Source organism: Zingiber officinale, chromosome 8B (genome assembly GCF_018446385.1).
Source record: "Zingiber officinale cultivar Zhangliang chromosome 8B, Zo_v1.1, whole genome shotgun sequence".
In the NCBI taxonomy this organism is placed as follows: Eukaryota; Viridiplantae; Streptophyta; class Magnoliopsida; order Zingiberales; family Zingiberaceae; genus Zingiber; species Zingiber officinale.
The window spans coordinates 51,159,000-51,175,258 of record NC_056001.1 but is presented as its reverse complement, the minus strand read 5'-3'; the positions used below and the strand labels follow the sequence as shown (position 1 = coordinate 51,175,258).

Below are 16,259 nucleotides of genomic sequence, written 5' to 3'. Positions count from 1 at the left end.
AGAAGAGTCAAGTAGGTCAAGGATTGACAGGATACTTGACTGGGAAGTCCTAACTGGGATGTTAGGCGAAAAGAGAAGTCCTGGTGAGTGAAGTCAGGCAGAAGAAAGTCCTAGTAAGTGAAGCTAGGCAATTGGAAAGTCCTGGTGAGTGAAGCCAAGCAGAAGAAAGTCCTAGTGAGTGAAGCTAGGCAATTGGAAGCCCTAGTGAGTGAAGCTAGGCAGATGGAAAGCCCTAGTGAGTGAAGCTAGGCAGATGGAAAACCCTAGTGAGTGAAGCTAGGTGAAAGTCCTGGTGAGTGAAGCCAGGCAGATGGAAAATCCTAGTGAGTGAAGCTAGGTGAAAGTCCTAGTGAGTGAAGTCAGGCAAGGGAAAATCCAGATGGATCAAGGATGATCAGACATCTAGTGGAAGTCCTGGTAGGTCAAGGGAGTGACCGGATACTTAGCACAAAGAGAAAAGTCCAAGTGGGTCAAAGGGATTGACCGGACACTTGGTGGGGAGTTCTGGCAAGTCAAGGGAGTGACCAGATGCTAGGCATGATGTACCAACAGGTCAAGGATGACCGGATGTTGGTTTGAGAGGTTTGGGACTTGGTTTTGGGCAAAAACCAAGAGCTGGATCGATCCAGGAGCTGGATCAATCAGTGGATCGATCCAGACTTTTCCCAGCGAACAGAAGGCCTCTGGATCGATCAGTGGATCGATCCAGAAGTCCCGATCGATCAGTGGATCGATTGGGATGCTGCTGCTTCGCGCGATAAGCGCTGGATCGATCCGTGAATCGATCCAGGCATTTTTCCAGAGCACAGAGGCGCTCTGGATCGATCCGTGGATCGATCCAAAGCCTCCCCGATCGATTGGGAGCGATCCAATCGATTGGGATCCGACCGTTAGCGTCGATTTAAACCGCAGGCGTTCATTTCCTTCGGCATCGCTTCCACGAAAAAGCTCAGATCTTCGCCAGCTCCTCCACAGCGCTCTCAAATCTCAGATCGCCAGTTCTTGAAGGATCTTGGAGGTTTTCTAAGTCAAGAGGCGGATAAAAGACAAGAAGAGAAGCTAGGGTTAGGGTTTTCTGTACTCATTGTAAGCTTTGCGCTTGTATTTTGTTTCCCTTTCCTTCTTCTTGTATTGAGAGTCTTGTAGGGCTTCTCCGCCTTCGGTAGTTACCGAAAAGGAGGGTTTTATTAGTGGAGGGTGCGTGAGTAGGTGTGGATCCTTGGACTAGTCACCTCTTGTGAGGTGGATACCAAGTAAACCAACCTTGTTAGCGTTGTATGGTTTGTTTCTTGTATTTCCGCTGCACATCTTTGAAGAAACAAGCAATGACGAGCACCTAGCACGCGACGAGCTATTCACCCCCCCCCCCTCTAGCTACTTTTCGGTCCCAACAATAAACACATAAAGTAGCAAAGTCATTCTCATGTATTAATTTGAACGAAATATTCACCAAACAGTGAATTGGGAATTGATTGGTAGACGTACCAAGAGTGGATCTCTTGGATCCCTTGTCCTAATCCTCTCTTGGTCCACTCTGCAATTGACACATTAGATCGTGGTCAGAATCTAATTCAAATTATAATTTGGGTCGGAACAGATGACCGAAAGTTGCCGACGATGGGTAGGCTATCGGGTGCCGAGCAGAAGAGGCGGCTCACCCATTGCTCTAGCCAGTTGTCCTGATCTAAATTATAATTTAGATGGGAAGGTGAATAAAAGAGAGATGTCAATCGTGGTGAGATTTCAACCGTAACATGATGTACCAAATATGGAGTGAACTAGAAGCAGCTCAGATCCTCTGGTCCTCAAAACGCGGACTAGAGGATGGGTCACTCTCCATCATTGGTGGAGAGTGATGACCCTATGGGTGTGGTTGGTTCAAGTTATCATGTATAACTTTGGTTATGTGATTACCAAGTAATCAAATAACCAAGGTTATGGGGAATAAAATATAACTAAATGTTGTTTGGTTCAACCTAAGTAATGCAACAAAAACGTGTTTGTTTGAAAGTTTTAATGAATAACTTAATTTAATATTTTATTATATTACTCTTAGTTACAAAATCAATCATATATATCTTTTAAACTCTACATTTTTTTTATTTTTTCTTTTTCACATTTTTCTTTATTTTTATGTGTTTTTTATTTTTTTTATTCCTTTTGTTTTTTTATTTTTTTTTATTTTTAAAAGTTTTTTAAATTTTTTCCATTTTTTATTTTTTAAAATTTTTTTACGTTTTTTATTTTATTTTTAAATTTTTTATGTTTTTTATTTTTTCTATTTTTATGTTTTTTTTATTTTTCTTTCTATTTTTTTTATTTTTTAAAATATTTTTTACGTTTTTAATTATTTTTTATGTTTTTGTATTTTTTTATGTTTTTTTTCTATTTTTTATTTTTTTATTTTTGCCTATTTTTTATTATTTTTTAATTTTAAAAAATATGTTTTTAATTTTTTTTTATATTTTTAAAAGTTTTTTATTTTATTTTTTTATATTTTTTCTTTACATTTTTCCTTTTTACCATTTTTTTTATTCGAGAGTATTTTGGATAAAAAAATTTCATTAACCCCGAAATCAAGAAAAATCTTAGAGTGTGTTTGGTATGTACGTTTTTCATTTTCATTTTCTGAAAAATGCACGTTTTTTGAAAAATGATGTTTGATTTACGTTTTTCGTGCCTGTTTTCTAAAAAAATAGATTGCGTTTTCTAGAAAAACAGATAATGATAAAAAGTCAATTTCTGTTTTCTAGAAAATATACGTTTTTTCAAAAAATGAAAATGAAAAACGTGTGTATCAAACGCATCCTTAGTTTTCCGAGATTTTTCGATTCCGGATTACATGTCCCTTTTGTTGACGTGTCAAACCTAGAACATTACTCGAAAATCATAGATATAATCAAAATTATCAAAGATAATCCTAAACTAAATACATCTTATGTATAAAATAAATAGAAATCATCATTCTCACTAATAAAGAGTAATCCATTGTCTGATCCGTATTTTACAGACCAAGGATCCGCCCTAGAAGGGACCTGGACAAGGGATGCCGGGAGTAGGACGTCTTTTTCAATATAAAATCAAATAGGGCGACAATTTAATAAAAAAGAAGCGCCGTTGTAACTTTTGCCCAATCTTTTTCCCTTATAATTTGTTTGGTAAAAGGGGGAAAAAACGAAAGGAAAGAAATGGAATGAGGACGCGCTCGCTTCCCCCACGCGTCCTTTCCAAAGCCTTCTCCTCGACTTCTGCCGCCGCCCTCGCCGCCCACTTTGGCCGCGTTATCGACACTTCTTCCCTTGCCTCATGGAACTCCATCATTGCCGACCTCGCCCGTGCCGGAGACTCCATCCACGCCCTCCGTGCCTTCGCATCTCTCCGCCGTCTGCACCTCCGTCCCGACTGCTCCTCCTTCGCCCCGGCCCTCAAGTCCGCTGCTGCACTCGCTTCCCTGGAATCAGGTCGGCAGCTTCACCTCCTTTCCCTTCGTTTCGGCCTTCTCCCGGACCTCTTCGTCGCCTCCTCTCTCATCGACATGTACGCTAAGTGCCGGGAGCTCGCCGATGCTCGCCGAGCATTTGACGAGTCCCGACACCGAAACGCCGTTATATGGACCGCTATGGTAACTGGCTACGTCTGTAACAATGCCCCGAGGGATGCTGTCTTCTTGTTCAAGGATTTTCTCTCCGATGAAGGTGCTGTAGGCGTCGACTCTGTGGCAGCGGTGGCGGTGCTCTCCGCATGTTCGAGGGTTTCCAGTATGAAGGCTTCGGCAGCTGTTCATGCGCTCGTTGTGAAGGCCGGGTTGGATATGGATGTGGGAGTAGGAAACACTTTGACGGATGCTTATGCTAAAGGAGGTGACTTGAGTTTGGCGCGGAAGGTATTTGATGGAATGATTGAGAAGGATGTTGTGTCGTGGAACTCGATGATTGCATTGTCTGCTCAGAATGGGCTCTCGGGAGAGGCAATAGAGCTATATGCTAAGATGTCGAGTGATGGAGGCAAACGACACAACGCAATCACCCTCTCTGCGGTGCTGCTTGCATGCGCTCATGCAGGGACATTGCAGATTGGAAAGTGCATCCATAATCAGGTGAGCTTGATGACTTTAGCACCCATCTGATATAGAAGACTTTCTATAATTGCTGTTAACAAAGTTTTATTTGGCATTATGGCAAAGTTTAGGTTCATTCTAATCATTTCACATAAAATTTGACAAAAAAGAAGATTAAGAAGATATACTATACTGACTGGATAACCTATAAAACGAAATTACAATACACTTTAACCTGAAATTCATAAAAAAATATATTTTGGTGTGCCTTAGATGAGTAGTTCCTGATGATTCTAAGAAGAGTCTAATTATTTTCTTGTAACAAGATTACAATATTATCGTGTGAATTCTTTAGCAAACTTGTTTCCCTTACAAGTTCTAACCTTGTTAAGTAAACCATTGCCAGATAGTTTGGTACAGGCTCAAATAGGATTTTTCAATATATTTCTTTAGAGAGCATCTCATGATTAGTTTCTTTTGCTTTCCCCCCTCAATTTCTGATTAGAGGTCTGAAATATTGAGGTTATATCATTCTTGTAAAGACTATTGTTTTAAAGCTTTAAACTTCAAAGATGTTACTGTCCTAGATAAGATAGATGTAGCCTTGTGGTTTGTAATACTTGGATATCTAAGTTGGTTCTTTCTGTCATAATACGGCTTCTTGCAGGTGGTCAGGTTGGGATTGGAAGAAAATGTATATGTGGGCACATCAGTAGTTGACATGTATTGTAAATGTGGAAGAGTTGGAACAGCAAACAAGGCCTTTGACCGTATAAAGGAAAAGAACATCTTATCATGGTCTGCCATGATTGCGGGTTATGGGATGCATGGCCTTGGCCGAGAAGCTTTAGAGGTTTTTCATGAAATGAAGAGATCAGGAGAGAAGCCTAATTACATAACATTTGTTTCTGTCTTGGCAGCTTGTAGCCATTCAGGGTTAGTGGATGAGGGTAGATATTGGTTAAATGCAATGAAGAAAGATTTCAATATTGATCCTGGTGTGGAGCACTATGGATGCATAGTAGACCTGCTTGGACGTGCCGGTTGTCTTAATGAAGCCTATGAACTGGTCAATGAAATGAAAGTTGAACCTGATTCTGTAGTGTGGGGTGCCCTTCTCAGTGCATGTCGGATCCATAAGAATATTCAGCTAGGAGAGATTTCTGCTAGAAAATTGTTTAAACTGGATCCAAAAAATTGTGGCTACTATGTTTTGCTCGCTAATATGTATGCAGATGTGGGAAAGTGGGGTGATGTGGAGAGGATGAGAGTTCTGATAAAGAACAAAGGATTGGTAAAACCACCAGGGCATAGTTCTGTGGATCTTAGGGGAAAGGTTCATGTATTCCTAGTTGGGGACAGAAGGCACCCCCAGCATAAAGAAATATATGCCTATTTGGAGGAGTTAAGAATTAGGATGCAGGAAGCTGGCTATGTCCCAGATACAGGTTCAGTTCATCATGATGTCAATGAAGAAGAGAAAGAAACTGTACTACATGTTCACAGTGAAAAACTGGCTGTTGCTTTTGCAATTATGAACACAGCTTCTGGAACAACTGTCAACATCATCAAGAATCTTCGAGTTTGTGGCGATTGTCATACTGCAATCAAATTGATTGCCAAACTTGTAGATCGCGAGATTGTCATCAGAGACTCACACAGATTTCATCATTTCAAGGATGGGTCCTGTTCTTGTGGGGATTATTGGTAAAATTATTGAAACAAACAAAATGCTGTATGTGCATCAACTGGTTATATTTTAACTTCTTTTGCTGGAGAAAGAATTTTGAAGTCCGCTTGTTCTAAAACAAACTATGACAGATGAGGATCCATCTATGAAGTTGGCTGAACTAGTCACATTCCTAGCAATGTTAAGGGTTGCCAAATGTCTTTCTGATTATGAAAGCTGTGTTGGTGAATTATATTTGGGGGTTTGCTGCCTAGAAGCTGCCAATGATTCCCAGCATGATAGACAAATAAGTGCTTCACTATCCTTCTCACATGTTCTTTTCCTCTTGTTTAATGCTTCTTCTCTTTAGGGGAGGAGGAACTCATTTTTGTATAATTTAAACGGATAAGCGATTTCTTGATTTGATCAAGTTCTATAGGGATAGTATGTAAGTATGATTGATAGTTCATATAACCGACGTCAATTCTTAATAAAAAAGGGCATCTTGATGCAAGAAGCTCTTGCTACTGTAGAATCTTGGGGATGGGTTTATTGTATGCAGTCTTACCTTGCTTTGCAAGAGGTGTTCAATTCTTAATCAAATGACTAAAAATCTTCCTTTCCAATTAATTCTACTTCACTGATTATGATGAATTGATTATGGTAATTCTATCTTTTTCTGTTCATGAGCATAGATATTGTTATGTGATTCGTAGGTTTCTTTAGTTTGTGATGACTAGAAATAGTGATATGAATCCTTAATACACAGGTAATATCCAAGATGAAGCAAGCTATCAAAACATTAGTTTCTTTTATAGAATTTAGATAACATATCAAATCCTCTTCCTTTTGTTTTTTATTTGTCTAACAGATTGCCCTTACTTTCGGTTCCCTTCATGATAATAACCTACTATCAATCATTCATCGAGGCCCATCAGCGGTTGCCAAGGTTACAATAAATAATTTAGTTTCTTACCTTTATCACTGCTGCTATATTCATGTCTGCGCCAAGGACAACAAGAGGCTTAAAACCAATTTTCTTCATCTTGTTGAGAGAACTTCAAGAAAGATAGTTTTCTGCAACCGTGGAGCATATTTGTGCGTGTCTCTTGGCTGAGGATTAATCTTGTCAAAACCTGGTTAGCTTGATTACTTGATGGCCAGAATGATATGGTTGCATTAAAATAAAATTCAATATGAATGCAGATGAATATTTTACAAGTTGCAATGGGACTTTAGTTGAGAAGTTGATTTTCACTTGAAGATGTAAGACCTATTCAAGTGCTACTGATCATCAAATATATTGAGGTAAATACTAGTTACGGGAGTTGCTATCACCACAAAAGGTGTTTTTTATTAATCTAACACCATGAATTCAACTCCTTTGTGTGCTTCAACTCCTTTAGCAACTTGTTTAGATTTCACAATTCTTACTCTGCTCTAGTGCTCCTCGTTAGATATAACTGAACATTGAATGTGGTGAAAAGTAAATCAAGCAGTGGGGAAGAGGTATGTTAATGATTTGGGCACACAATGGGGGCCCTAATGAAAAAAAGTGCATCCATGTGCATGCCTTGCTCAACTTTATCCTGATTGCTTACCCATGATGAATGGTGGTTGTCATGCCCCATTGAAGATCTAGTTTAACAATCCATCACATGATCGCCCTAACCTAATCATGTTATGTTGTCCCTGTTAGCTCACCCATCAATTCACTTTATCCCCCATCTTAGGCTTAGTTTAGTTTGAGATGTACAAGCAGCTGTGATCCCAACTATTTTTCTATACGTGGATTTTCTCTTTCGCCATGATATCCATATTGGCGTAGAATTAGTTTCATGCTACTTCTATTGTTCCTTTGTGCTTCAAGAAAATAGTAATGGTGGTACTGCTATTTAAATATTTTTTCAGTAATATAGTGTCTTGCTACCTATTAAAACTTACACGCGACACGGAGTGTATATTCTCATTAGTGACTAACCTGATGACCCTGGTAGGAAACAACAAAACAGTAGGCCAAGAGCTATAATATCTGGCTTCATCTGGTAACAAGTGGAGGAAAGGATTTAATACTTGTGGATTGAGAGGGGACTGTTGTTCCTTGACGGAGTTCACCATTTAAGGGTGCTGCATTTGGAATTTGGAGCGAAGCAATGAAATCCTGTTCCAGTGTCCTTGCTGCTATTGCTTCTGCTTTCTAACTAAAGATAGCAAATCCAAGGAGAATGAAGAAAAGGACGACTGAAATAAGTGAGTTACTGTTGTCTATATTTATAAGAATCCATGCTTAAGTTTGTTTTTAGCAGTTTATTATGTACTCTCCTTGAGGCCTTGTGAAGTACTCATATTCTCCTGCAACATAATTGCAAACAAAGTTTATAAACCATGAGCTATTAACTTCGGATTTATAGCCTTGTACTCATAAGATAGATATACAGTTTGCGTCATACTAACTCTTTTTGCCCCTAGTTTTGCTGTGGGGATTAAGACAAGGCACTAAGACTTGAAGAACAAATAAGATTGTTTCATGGAGAAGAGACTCTTCTTTTCTGAATTCTAACCAGGTATTTCTCTCTCGGATTTATTTCTGTCTGTTGAGGTGAATCTGTTTTAATTTGCTCGATTGTCATGCAATTAAATGCTCCTATGAAATTTGGATAGTTGTTGAAGTTCTCATTACCGGCGCACACAAGCGAGGATATTTAAGTACAAGAATTGGAATTGAGCAGTTTATCACAATGCATGTCCCAGGGAGACTACAATTTTAACTCGATAAAAAATACTTGAATATATTTGATTATCAAAATTACAGGATGTAAAAACTGACAGGGCTTGTTCACAAAGAAGATATTTTATTTTATTTAGCACAGCTTCTGATATTCGAGATATTTGAGGTAAACGGATTAGTGTAATCACGTGCGAAGTGGTCATTTAGGACCAAAGTGTTTTGATTTGTTAAGAGTTGAAGTTATCTTGGTTTGTGTTACCGATGTAAACATAAAGTTTGTAGAGGCTACACGAAACTCATGGAGGTTAGCTTGACGTGACCAAGGTGGTGTTGGTTCAATGATTTAAATGTCCATTGAAAATTAAAAAGGATGATATGAGATATTCGAGAGATCGCATACTGAAAAGTCAAGTGGATAATTTTGATGGGAGCCGCAAGAGATGGATTATGTTGGTGATTGAGCGAGGATTTGACAATGACCACTTGAGTAAAATTGTAACAAGTAAATTCTTAGGTGAGTCGTGGGAGTCGAGTGATTTATATTTTGAGGAGGTGTTTGGTTGATGAGTTTCGGAATGAAGGAATGAAATGATAATAAAAGATAGTGTTTGAATTATGGATTTGGGAATGATTTTTTGATGATCCAATTATTTTAATCTATCAATGTGTTAAAGTCGACTAGGGAGTTGGCTTAAGTTGGTTTGTTTGTGTATATAATATTTTTGTTTGGTGTAGAATTGACTGGTAGTCGACTTAGCATATTACATCCAAAACCTAGCTACAATCGTTACCATAGTAGTTATCTGGCTAGCATGATCGCAATCTAGATGGAGGCCTCTCCCCATCCTGATCTCTGGCTTGCAATGGTCGAGTAACTGACACCATAATTAAATGGAAGTTACACCTAGATTAGTGGTTATAACGACTAAACATTCTAGATTTTGGGAGATCATGGGCACGATCTCCCAGGTATGTCTCTTATAAATATTGAGATATGCAAATCCTTGATTCTCCCTAAACGCTTTTGATTCTACTCATTTCATTCTTCTCTATTCTCTTAGAGCACCCAGTGACTTAAGTATCGGAGGAGGGACGTTGCTATGATATTTCTTTGTGGACACAGGTCGGAGAGACCTTGCTATAGACTAGGTCAACACGTTGGCGCCTATAAGGTTTACCTCTCGAAATAGGTCAGCACGTCAACATCGATCTCCCTGAAGTCCTATATGCCATTGACCATTATAAGGTTGAGCTCAATTTTTTGATCTTGTTGTCCTTGGTTACGGTATTGTGATAGGATATCTAGATTATCATTCAAGTATTTACAATTCGATCCCTAATTATAGTATATTTGTAAAAAATATTCTTCTAAATAGGAAACGCAACCAAAGGATACTGGACTTTTGGGTTGTCCATTGTGCGCGCTTCCCGATTTATCCTGATGATCGATGGAAAAATTTCATAGGACCGAATTAATCATCCCAGGACTAATCAATAAGATTAACTAAATTTATTATTATTTTTTTAATTTCTTGATCGTGTTACTTTGAGCACAGTTAGTTGAGCTTAGCTGCCTCGACTCTCCACTTACTTAAAGATATATTCCTTTCACTACAATGAGCCACAAATGTGACCCACGATCCATGCACGATCCTTCCATGATACCTACATGTTAATCACTAACAGGTAAATATTTTATATTAATGAAAGCAATTAAAGTTAGTGATCATCAAACTAGGATTAATGGCTGAAATAACTTAACAATTCTAGATTTCTCATAGATCATGGCCATAATTTCCACAAGTACATGTCAACTTTGTAGATACTCAGTCATTTTTGATTGAGTTTTAACATGGATTGTATGAACGGCGTACACAATCAACTATATCTTAGTCGATGCCGGTCATAGTGCTATTTATCATGAAATTGACTAATATAATATATATGTGGTAAAAGATGATAACACTAATTTCAAATGGCATATTATTACCGGCTCTTCTCATTAAATACAGTCAGTAAATCCTGAAGGTTTCGTCTAACAACAGTATGTAGAGGTGAGGTGATTTGTAGGATTTCTACATCCTTTGAAAATCAACCTTATACTTATTTCTGCATGAACCATCTATACTAGATGACCATAAACAAAATATATTATTGTTAACATTTCCAAATTCGGTATTATATCCACTAATTAAATTAGTAGCTGAAATATCTAATTGAAATCATTAAAATTGATTTTTTTTAAAAAAAAAAAAATCCAACCGATAGCCATAAATTAAATGGAATAAATCGGATCGATGTAATCAAAATTTTCTTATCAATCAAATTGTTATCAATCGTTAGATGATATTTAGATTTAATCACTTTAATTAATTTATTAAATTTAACATCTAAATCTAACAGAATAAATAGAAAAAATAATATTTTTTAATAAACTTTTAAATTAATAGAACTAAAATTGTAAATTCAATCATTAATTAATTAATTAATTTAATCAATCTTTGCTTAATTGTCATTTAATCAATCTTTTGCTTAATGGCCACGTGCGCATCCTTCCCCACTATCAAATCATCCCGGGTTATGGTGCAACGGAAGTTTATCCAAGCTATCATTTCCTAGTTAAGTTTATTTATTATTTTTTTTAACTAACTTCACCATATATCCACCTCCATTCCAACGTCGATCGCCGACCGGCACATCCTAATTAATCTTGCAACCACGGCGGCCAGACTCGGCGAACACGATGAGCAGCAGCAACAGAAGCATGGCTCTTATTCTCCTGTGCGCGGTGGTGGTGGTGGTAGCGGCTGCTGATGATTCTCTGCAGCAGCAGCAGTGTGCGCAGGCGAGCAGTAGCCTCTTCCCCTGCATCGACTACGGCGACGGCCACAGCGACAGACCGTCCAGCGACTGCTGCACCACCGTGGGCGACATCCGCAGCACACGGCCGGTCTGCCTCTGCTTCGTCATACAACAGACGCACAACGCCTCCTCCGGCTTCCGCACCCTCGGCCTCCGGGTCGACCGCCTCCTCACGCTCCCCGCTGCCTGCAGCCTCGTCAACGCCAGCGTTAGCAATTGCCCAGGCAATTAATTAATGACTGCCTCGCGGATCTTCTGGTCCCAAAATCCCTGGTCCGCCCCTCGTCCACACAAATGCTATAAAACTCCCTCACGTGCCAAACACGTGCCAATCTCCAACGCCCAAAAGCCAGAGCCCTAGCCTCGCGATTTCCTTCTCCTCGCGATTTCTTCTCCAGCGTCGCCTCCTCCGCAGTCAGCCAAAGCCTTCGTCGCCTGCGTCCTCCCTCCGAAGCCGCGTACCTCCCGCGACCTCCCTCCAGCGCCACCTCCGCGCAAAGGCCCTACCCTCTCGACGACCAGCGCCGCCTCCCTCCCTCCGACCTCCACCGCCGCCTCCTCCCAGCGTCGGGGACCTCCAGCGCCGCCCTCGTCGCCTGCGGCCTCCCGTCCTCCACCTCCTGCCGACCTCCAGCGCCGCCTCCTATTTGTTTAGGTATTCTCCAGCAAGCCTGATTTTTTGTACGCTTTGAACATTAGGAAAAGAAGTTAATTTAGGTATTTTCCTTGACATATTTTCTGTTATTCTCCCGCAAGCCTGAATCTTTAGAAAATTTCCATCCATATGGGAATGGCTTCTAATCAATTTCCATCCATTATTCTACCTTACCCTCCATTCCCAGGTAAATGGTGGCAGGTTTTTTTTTTAATTACCTTTTCTAAGTAAACAGGATGAAATGTAATTGACCTTAATTCCATTCATTATTATTTTTCTTTTTACTAAAGTTAATTGCTTTGCCGCTTATTTGTTCTCTCCAAGTACCAAGAAAACAGAACATTAGTATCTTCTTAGCAAAATTCTGTTCATGAACTTTTAATTTCATCCATATCAGGTTTTGCATGTGGTATTTTTATCCTTGATGATATGAAAAATTAGTTAATAGTTAAATCATTACTTTTCCTTGTTTTATTGCAATATTTATGATAGATGTGTTTTGACAGCATTCCATGCCATATGTTATACAGTTTCTTATATGTGCTCTGTGCTTGATCTAGGGAATGTTTGAAGTTAATCCCTCATAAGAAGTTTTCCTTTGCAAAGATATGGCTGGCTGCCCAATTTGAGATCAGACAAAGAAACTTAAAGGGCGAGATAGGTGTGGAATTCGATCGGATTCAGCTTTGACGAGGAAAATGCTGAGCGGCGGCTCTAAACCCATCTCCGGTTAAAGAAAAGGTCGCTTCTCGACAAACGGCAGGAGGCAGGAGGAGTGAACGTCATAGTCGAGCAGTGACTCTAAACCCTAGAGCGCTAGACCAAAAAGAGAGTAGTTTCTTGAAGGACAGTATAAATATTGATTATGACAGCCAAGCAGCGGCTCTAAATCGTAGGGCGTCTGCTCGGCAAGAGTGTTCATGGAGAACATCAAATGTTTAGTCAGTCGGACTTATAACCTCTTTCGACTAGATTTGAGGGGAAGACTTGTGATACGATAATGAAGAGGGGTCCTACCAAAGAAGGATCAAAGGGGGAAAAGGCTTCCTAATGTGGAGGCCAAGGCAAAAAATGGTCAAAGGCCTTGGTCGGTCGATCGGACCAGAGATCGGGAGCCCCCGGTGACGAGGATGCCGAACGACCATCCTCTGATATTGGCGATTGGAGTTAAGGGGTAAGTGGCAATTCACCACAGGCCAGTCCTCTCCAATCGAGCGTCATGGCCGGTTGGACAAAGATAACCACTGACAGTTAGGAAGCAGAGAAGGGGACAAGCCAGCAGCTCCGAACGACACGACTGAACAGGGACAACCATTCCTCATCGATCGAGCGGCGTGGCTGGTGGGACAACGTAACCACTAACAGTTGGGAAGCAGAGAAGGGGACAAGCCAGCAACTCTGAACGACACGATCTAACAGGGACAACCAGTTCAAGTGGGATTCGGTCGGCTTATAGTGGGACCCAACTACATATCTCATTGTACCCTTTTGGAGGCTTGTGCCACTGACAACGGAGCATGTCCAGTAGCCAAACTGTCCTTTAGAAGCTTCTCGTCTGTCACATCTGCTCACTTAAGGAAAACTGTCAGACACTTTTCGACTTGTCTTTTCCTATAACGTTTTGGAAAACGTACGTGCGCTTGGAAATGTGTGTACAAACACTACAGTGACACTATAAAAGAGGGTTCCCATCTACATGCGAAGGTATGCGCAACTTCATTATTCAATACATTCTTTGCTGCAACATTCTTACTATTCTCCACTAGAACTGACTTGAGCGTTAGAGGGCCAACGCCGAGAATCCCTTCCTGGCTCGGCACTAATGCCTTTTGTGTTGCAGGACCGCGCGGTTGTCGTTTAGTCAACCCCACAACCATATCCTCAGCTTGTCATCTTCTCCGCTTTCGGATAGATCAAATAACTAATGAGTTGATTTAACAATGGAATGATTCGATCACTAAGTGGATGATGAACTAATAAGTTGACGTAATTACGATAGATAGGTGCGTAATTAATTAAGAATTGGTTATACCACGTTTAAGGAAAAAAAAAAGAAAAAATGATTAACTATTCGTTGAGTGAATTCGAGTAATTAATTAAGAATAATTAATTATTAGATTAAATTAATTGATAGATTAATAGATTTATTAGTCAATTTAATAATTGATTAGATATCAGGTTGTAGTTAATGGAATTACTAATTGGATGAGTTGATAAACTGAATTGACTTTATTATAAGGATTACTTTAATATCCTATACTTGTAGGATTCGAGCTCGAGACAGATTTTGCTGACTTGAAGACGGTTAAGACATTCTACAGTTGAGGTGGGTAGTTCTTACTTTGACCTCTATAGTTCTTTGATCTTAGTGCATAATTATTTTATTATTATATGTTGATTAGGCAGCAGCTACTTACTTACCTTATATCCACTCTCTATTATTCTTGCAATTGATTTTTGTTGCTTGTCCTTATTTGTTTATCGATATTGACATCTATGCAGTCTCGTTGTTTTTATGCTTGGATTGGTTATATATATATATAGGATATACCAGACCATAGTATAGTTGTAGAATTTTGCTCTTGCATTTATATCGTAGTATATAGTTATATGCTTAGGCTCGTGCTTATACATGATAGATGTTATGCTGTAGCAAGTGGTAGAGTATTCTACTAGGTTACTTTGTCGGATTGTCATGTAGGACTACTTGATTGTGACCTGTTATTTTCATGTATTTATGATGATACCATGGAGTTAGATAGGATATTATGACTAGATTAGGATTTTCTTGATTTAGATTGTTATTATTGTACTTACTGTTGTACTTAGATGCGTGTTGTTAGACTTGCTACTTATTGTATTTCTATGCATTTGAACTGCTCATTAAAACAGATAGTGATATTAAGTTATCACACATAGATTGTAACTAGATAGTTGAGTTTCCGACTAGGCCCTTGTTTGCTATTTAGGCTCAGACCTATACATTACTAAGCTTGTATCGTAGTATAGGATATCGAGTATCCTACTAGAACTTTGTTTGTTATTTAGGCTCATACCTATATGCTAGTGAGGTTAGACTGAGATATGGTTATAGAGTGTTATATTGGATGTGATTATTCACTTTCTGCTTATCATTACGTTGTTATGTCCTATTGACAATTGTCTGCCATTCGTGATTGAGAGAGTCGTCAACAACCGTTACATTCTATCAACTATTGTCTCCTATTTGTGGTCGAGAGAGTCGTCATCGACCATAATACATTCGACTGTCCACGAGACATTCGTAGTAGCGAATTCGCGTACAGTCCGTAGCTAGATAGCTACGTATATATCTTGCATGCCCATGAGATTGTACGTGGTAGCGAGTTCGCCCGTAGATAGTGACTATTTACATACCTGTCCACGGGACTATCCATGGTAGAGTGTTCTCCTGCAATCAATGATAGGGGAGCTAGATAGCTACCTCATCTTGTCCGCCTACGGGAGCATCCGTGGTAGAGTGTTCTCCCACGGAAAATGACTAGTTATATACTCTAACGGTCCACGAGATGCATTTGTGGTAGCATATTGTTGCACTAGTCAGGACTTGTTATATGCTGGTTGCGTATTTGTTTGTACAGGATTTGGATGTACTGTATGTACTCCTGATTTATTGGTCTCATTTGGTTGAGCAGGTTAGTAGATGGTTATGTAGTTGTTTATGTTTCATTAGTGGTTGTTTATATTGACTCTTTTACTTTTATAGTAAGTATTTCACCATAGACTGCATCTTTTGATCTCCTTATATTTTAGTATTATGCATTATCTTCTTATACCCATTGAGTTGTTGTACTCATTACCCTTTGTATTTCCTCTATTCCAGGTTAGCAAGTAGATGATATATTGTGTCACTCAGAAGTCCTAGCTGCTAGTCTCACTTGAGTTCAAATTTCTTTTCGGGTTGTTTGGTCTATGTTTCCGTTGCTTGTATTTATGATGTTCTTTTAGTATCGAATGTTTGAGTGTTTGTTTTATCTGGTTTGGTTTAGTATGATTACATGTACATGCATACATATGCATACACGCATTGGTATTTAAAAAGTTAGCACGTTTTTATTTTGCATCGATGTTTATTTTGCTTGATCTGAGCTCGATATTATATTTCTCATATTGTCATTAAGGGGTATCGTCCGATTTGATGGATAAGTATACTCTCGGAGCGTGATGATTTGTGATTGTGTTATGATGAATCTTGGCCTATTGGCAATTTTCACATCAGATGAATGTTTAGTATTTCAATTCAAATTTA

At 39.2% G+C, this 16,259-nt stretch overlaps 2 protein-coding genes and 1 long non-coding RNA gene across 3 annotated transcripts; all 3 read left to right on the top strand.

Annotated features, from left to right (window-relative positions):
• The first annotated feature begins 3,159 nt into the window (after positions 1-3,159).
• On the top strand, positions 3,160-6,304 carry LOC122015873 (pentatricopeptide repeat-containing protein At3g26782, mitochondrial-like). The gene is made up of 2 exons (XM_042572939.1): positions 3,160-4,096; positions 4,725-6,304. Exons 1-2 carry the CDS (start codon positions 3,194-3,196, stop codon positions 5,766-5,768), a joined length of 1,947 nt encoding a protein of 648 aa, XP_042428873.1. The 5' UTR covers positions 3,160-3,193; the 3' UTR covers positions 5,769-6,304.
• Positions 6,305-11,197: 4,893 nt separating this feature from the next.
• LOC122013805 (non-specific lipid transfer protein GPI-anchored 1-like) lies at positions 11,198-11,548 on the top strand. The gene has a single exon (XM_042570030.1). The coding sequence runs from the start codon at positions 11,198-11,200 to the stop codon at positions 11,546-11,548; it is 351 nt and encodes a 116-aa protein (XP_042425964.1).
• A 47-nt stretch (positions 11,549-11,595) lies between these two features.
• Positions 11,596-14,296, top strand: LOC122015660. Its single transcript, XR_006120941.1, has 3 exons — positions 11,596-11,971; positions 12,532-13,974; positions 14,238-14,296. It is a non-coding gene; the product is annotated as an uncharacterized LOC122015660 (long non-coding RNA).
• Positions 14,297-16,259: the final 1,963 nt, after the last annotated feature.

What these genes read in the sequence shown, in the direction of transcription:
- LOC122015873 (XM_042572939.1), top strand. Translation starts at nt 3,194, where the DNA reads ATGAGGACGCGCTCGCTTCCCCCACGCGTCCTTTCCAAAGCCTTCTCC. An exon ending in GAAAGTGCATCCATAATCAG is followed by an intron (nt 4,097 to 4,724) that starts GTGAGCTTGATG and finishes GGCTTCTTGCAG; the next exon opens with GTGGTCAGGTTGGGATTGGA.
- LOC122013805 (XM_042570030.1), top strand. Translation starts at nt 11,198, where the DNA reads ATGAGCAGCAGCAACAGAAGCATGGCTCTTATTCTCCTGTGCGCGGTG.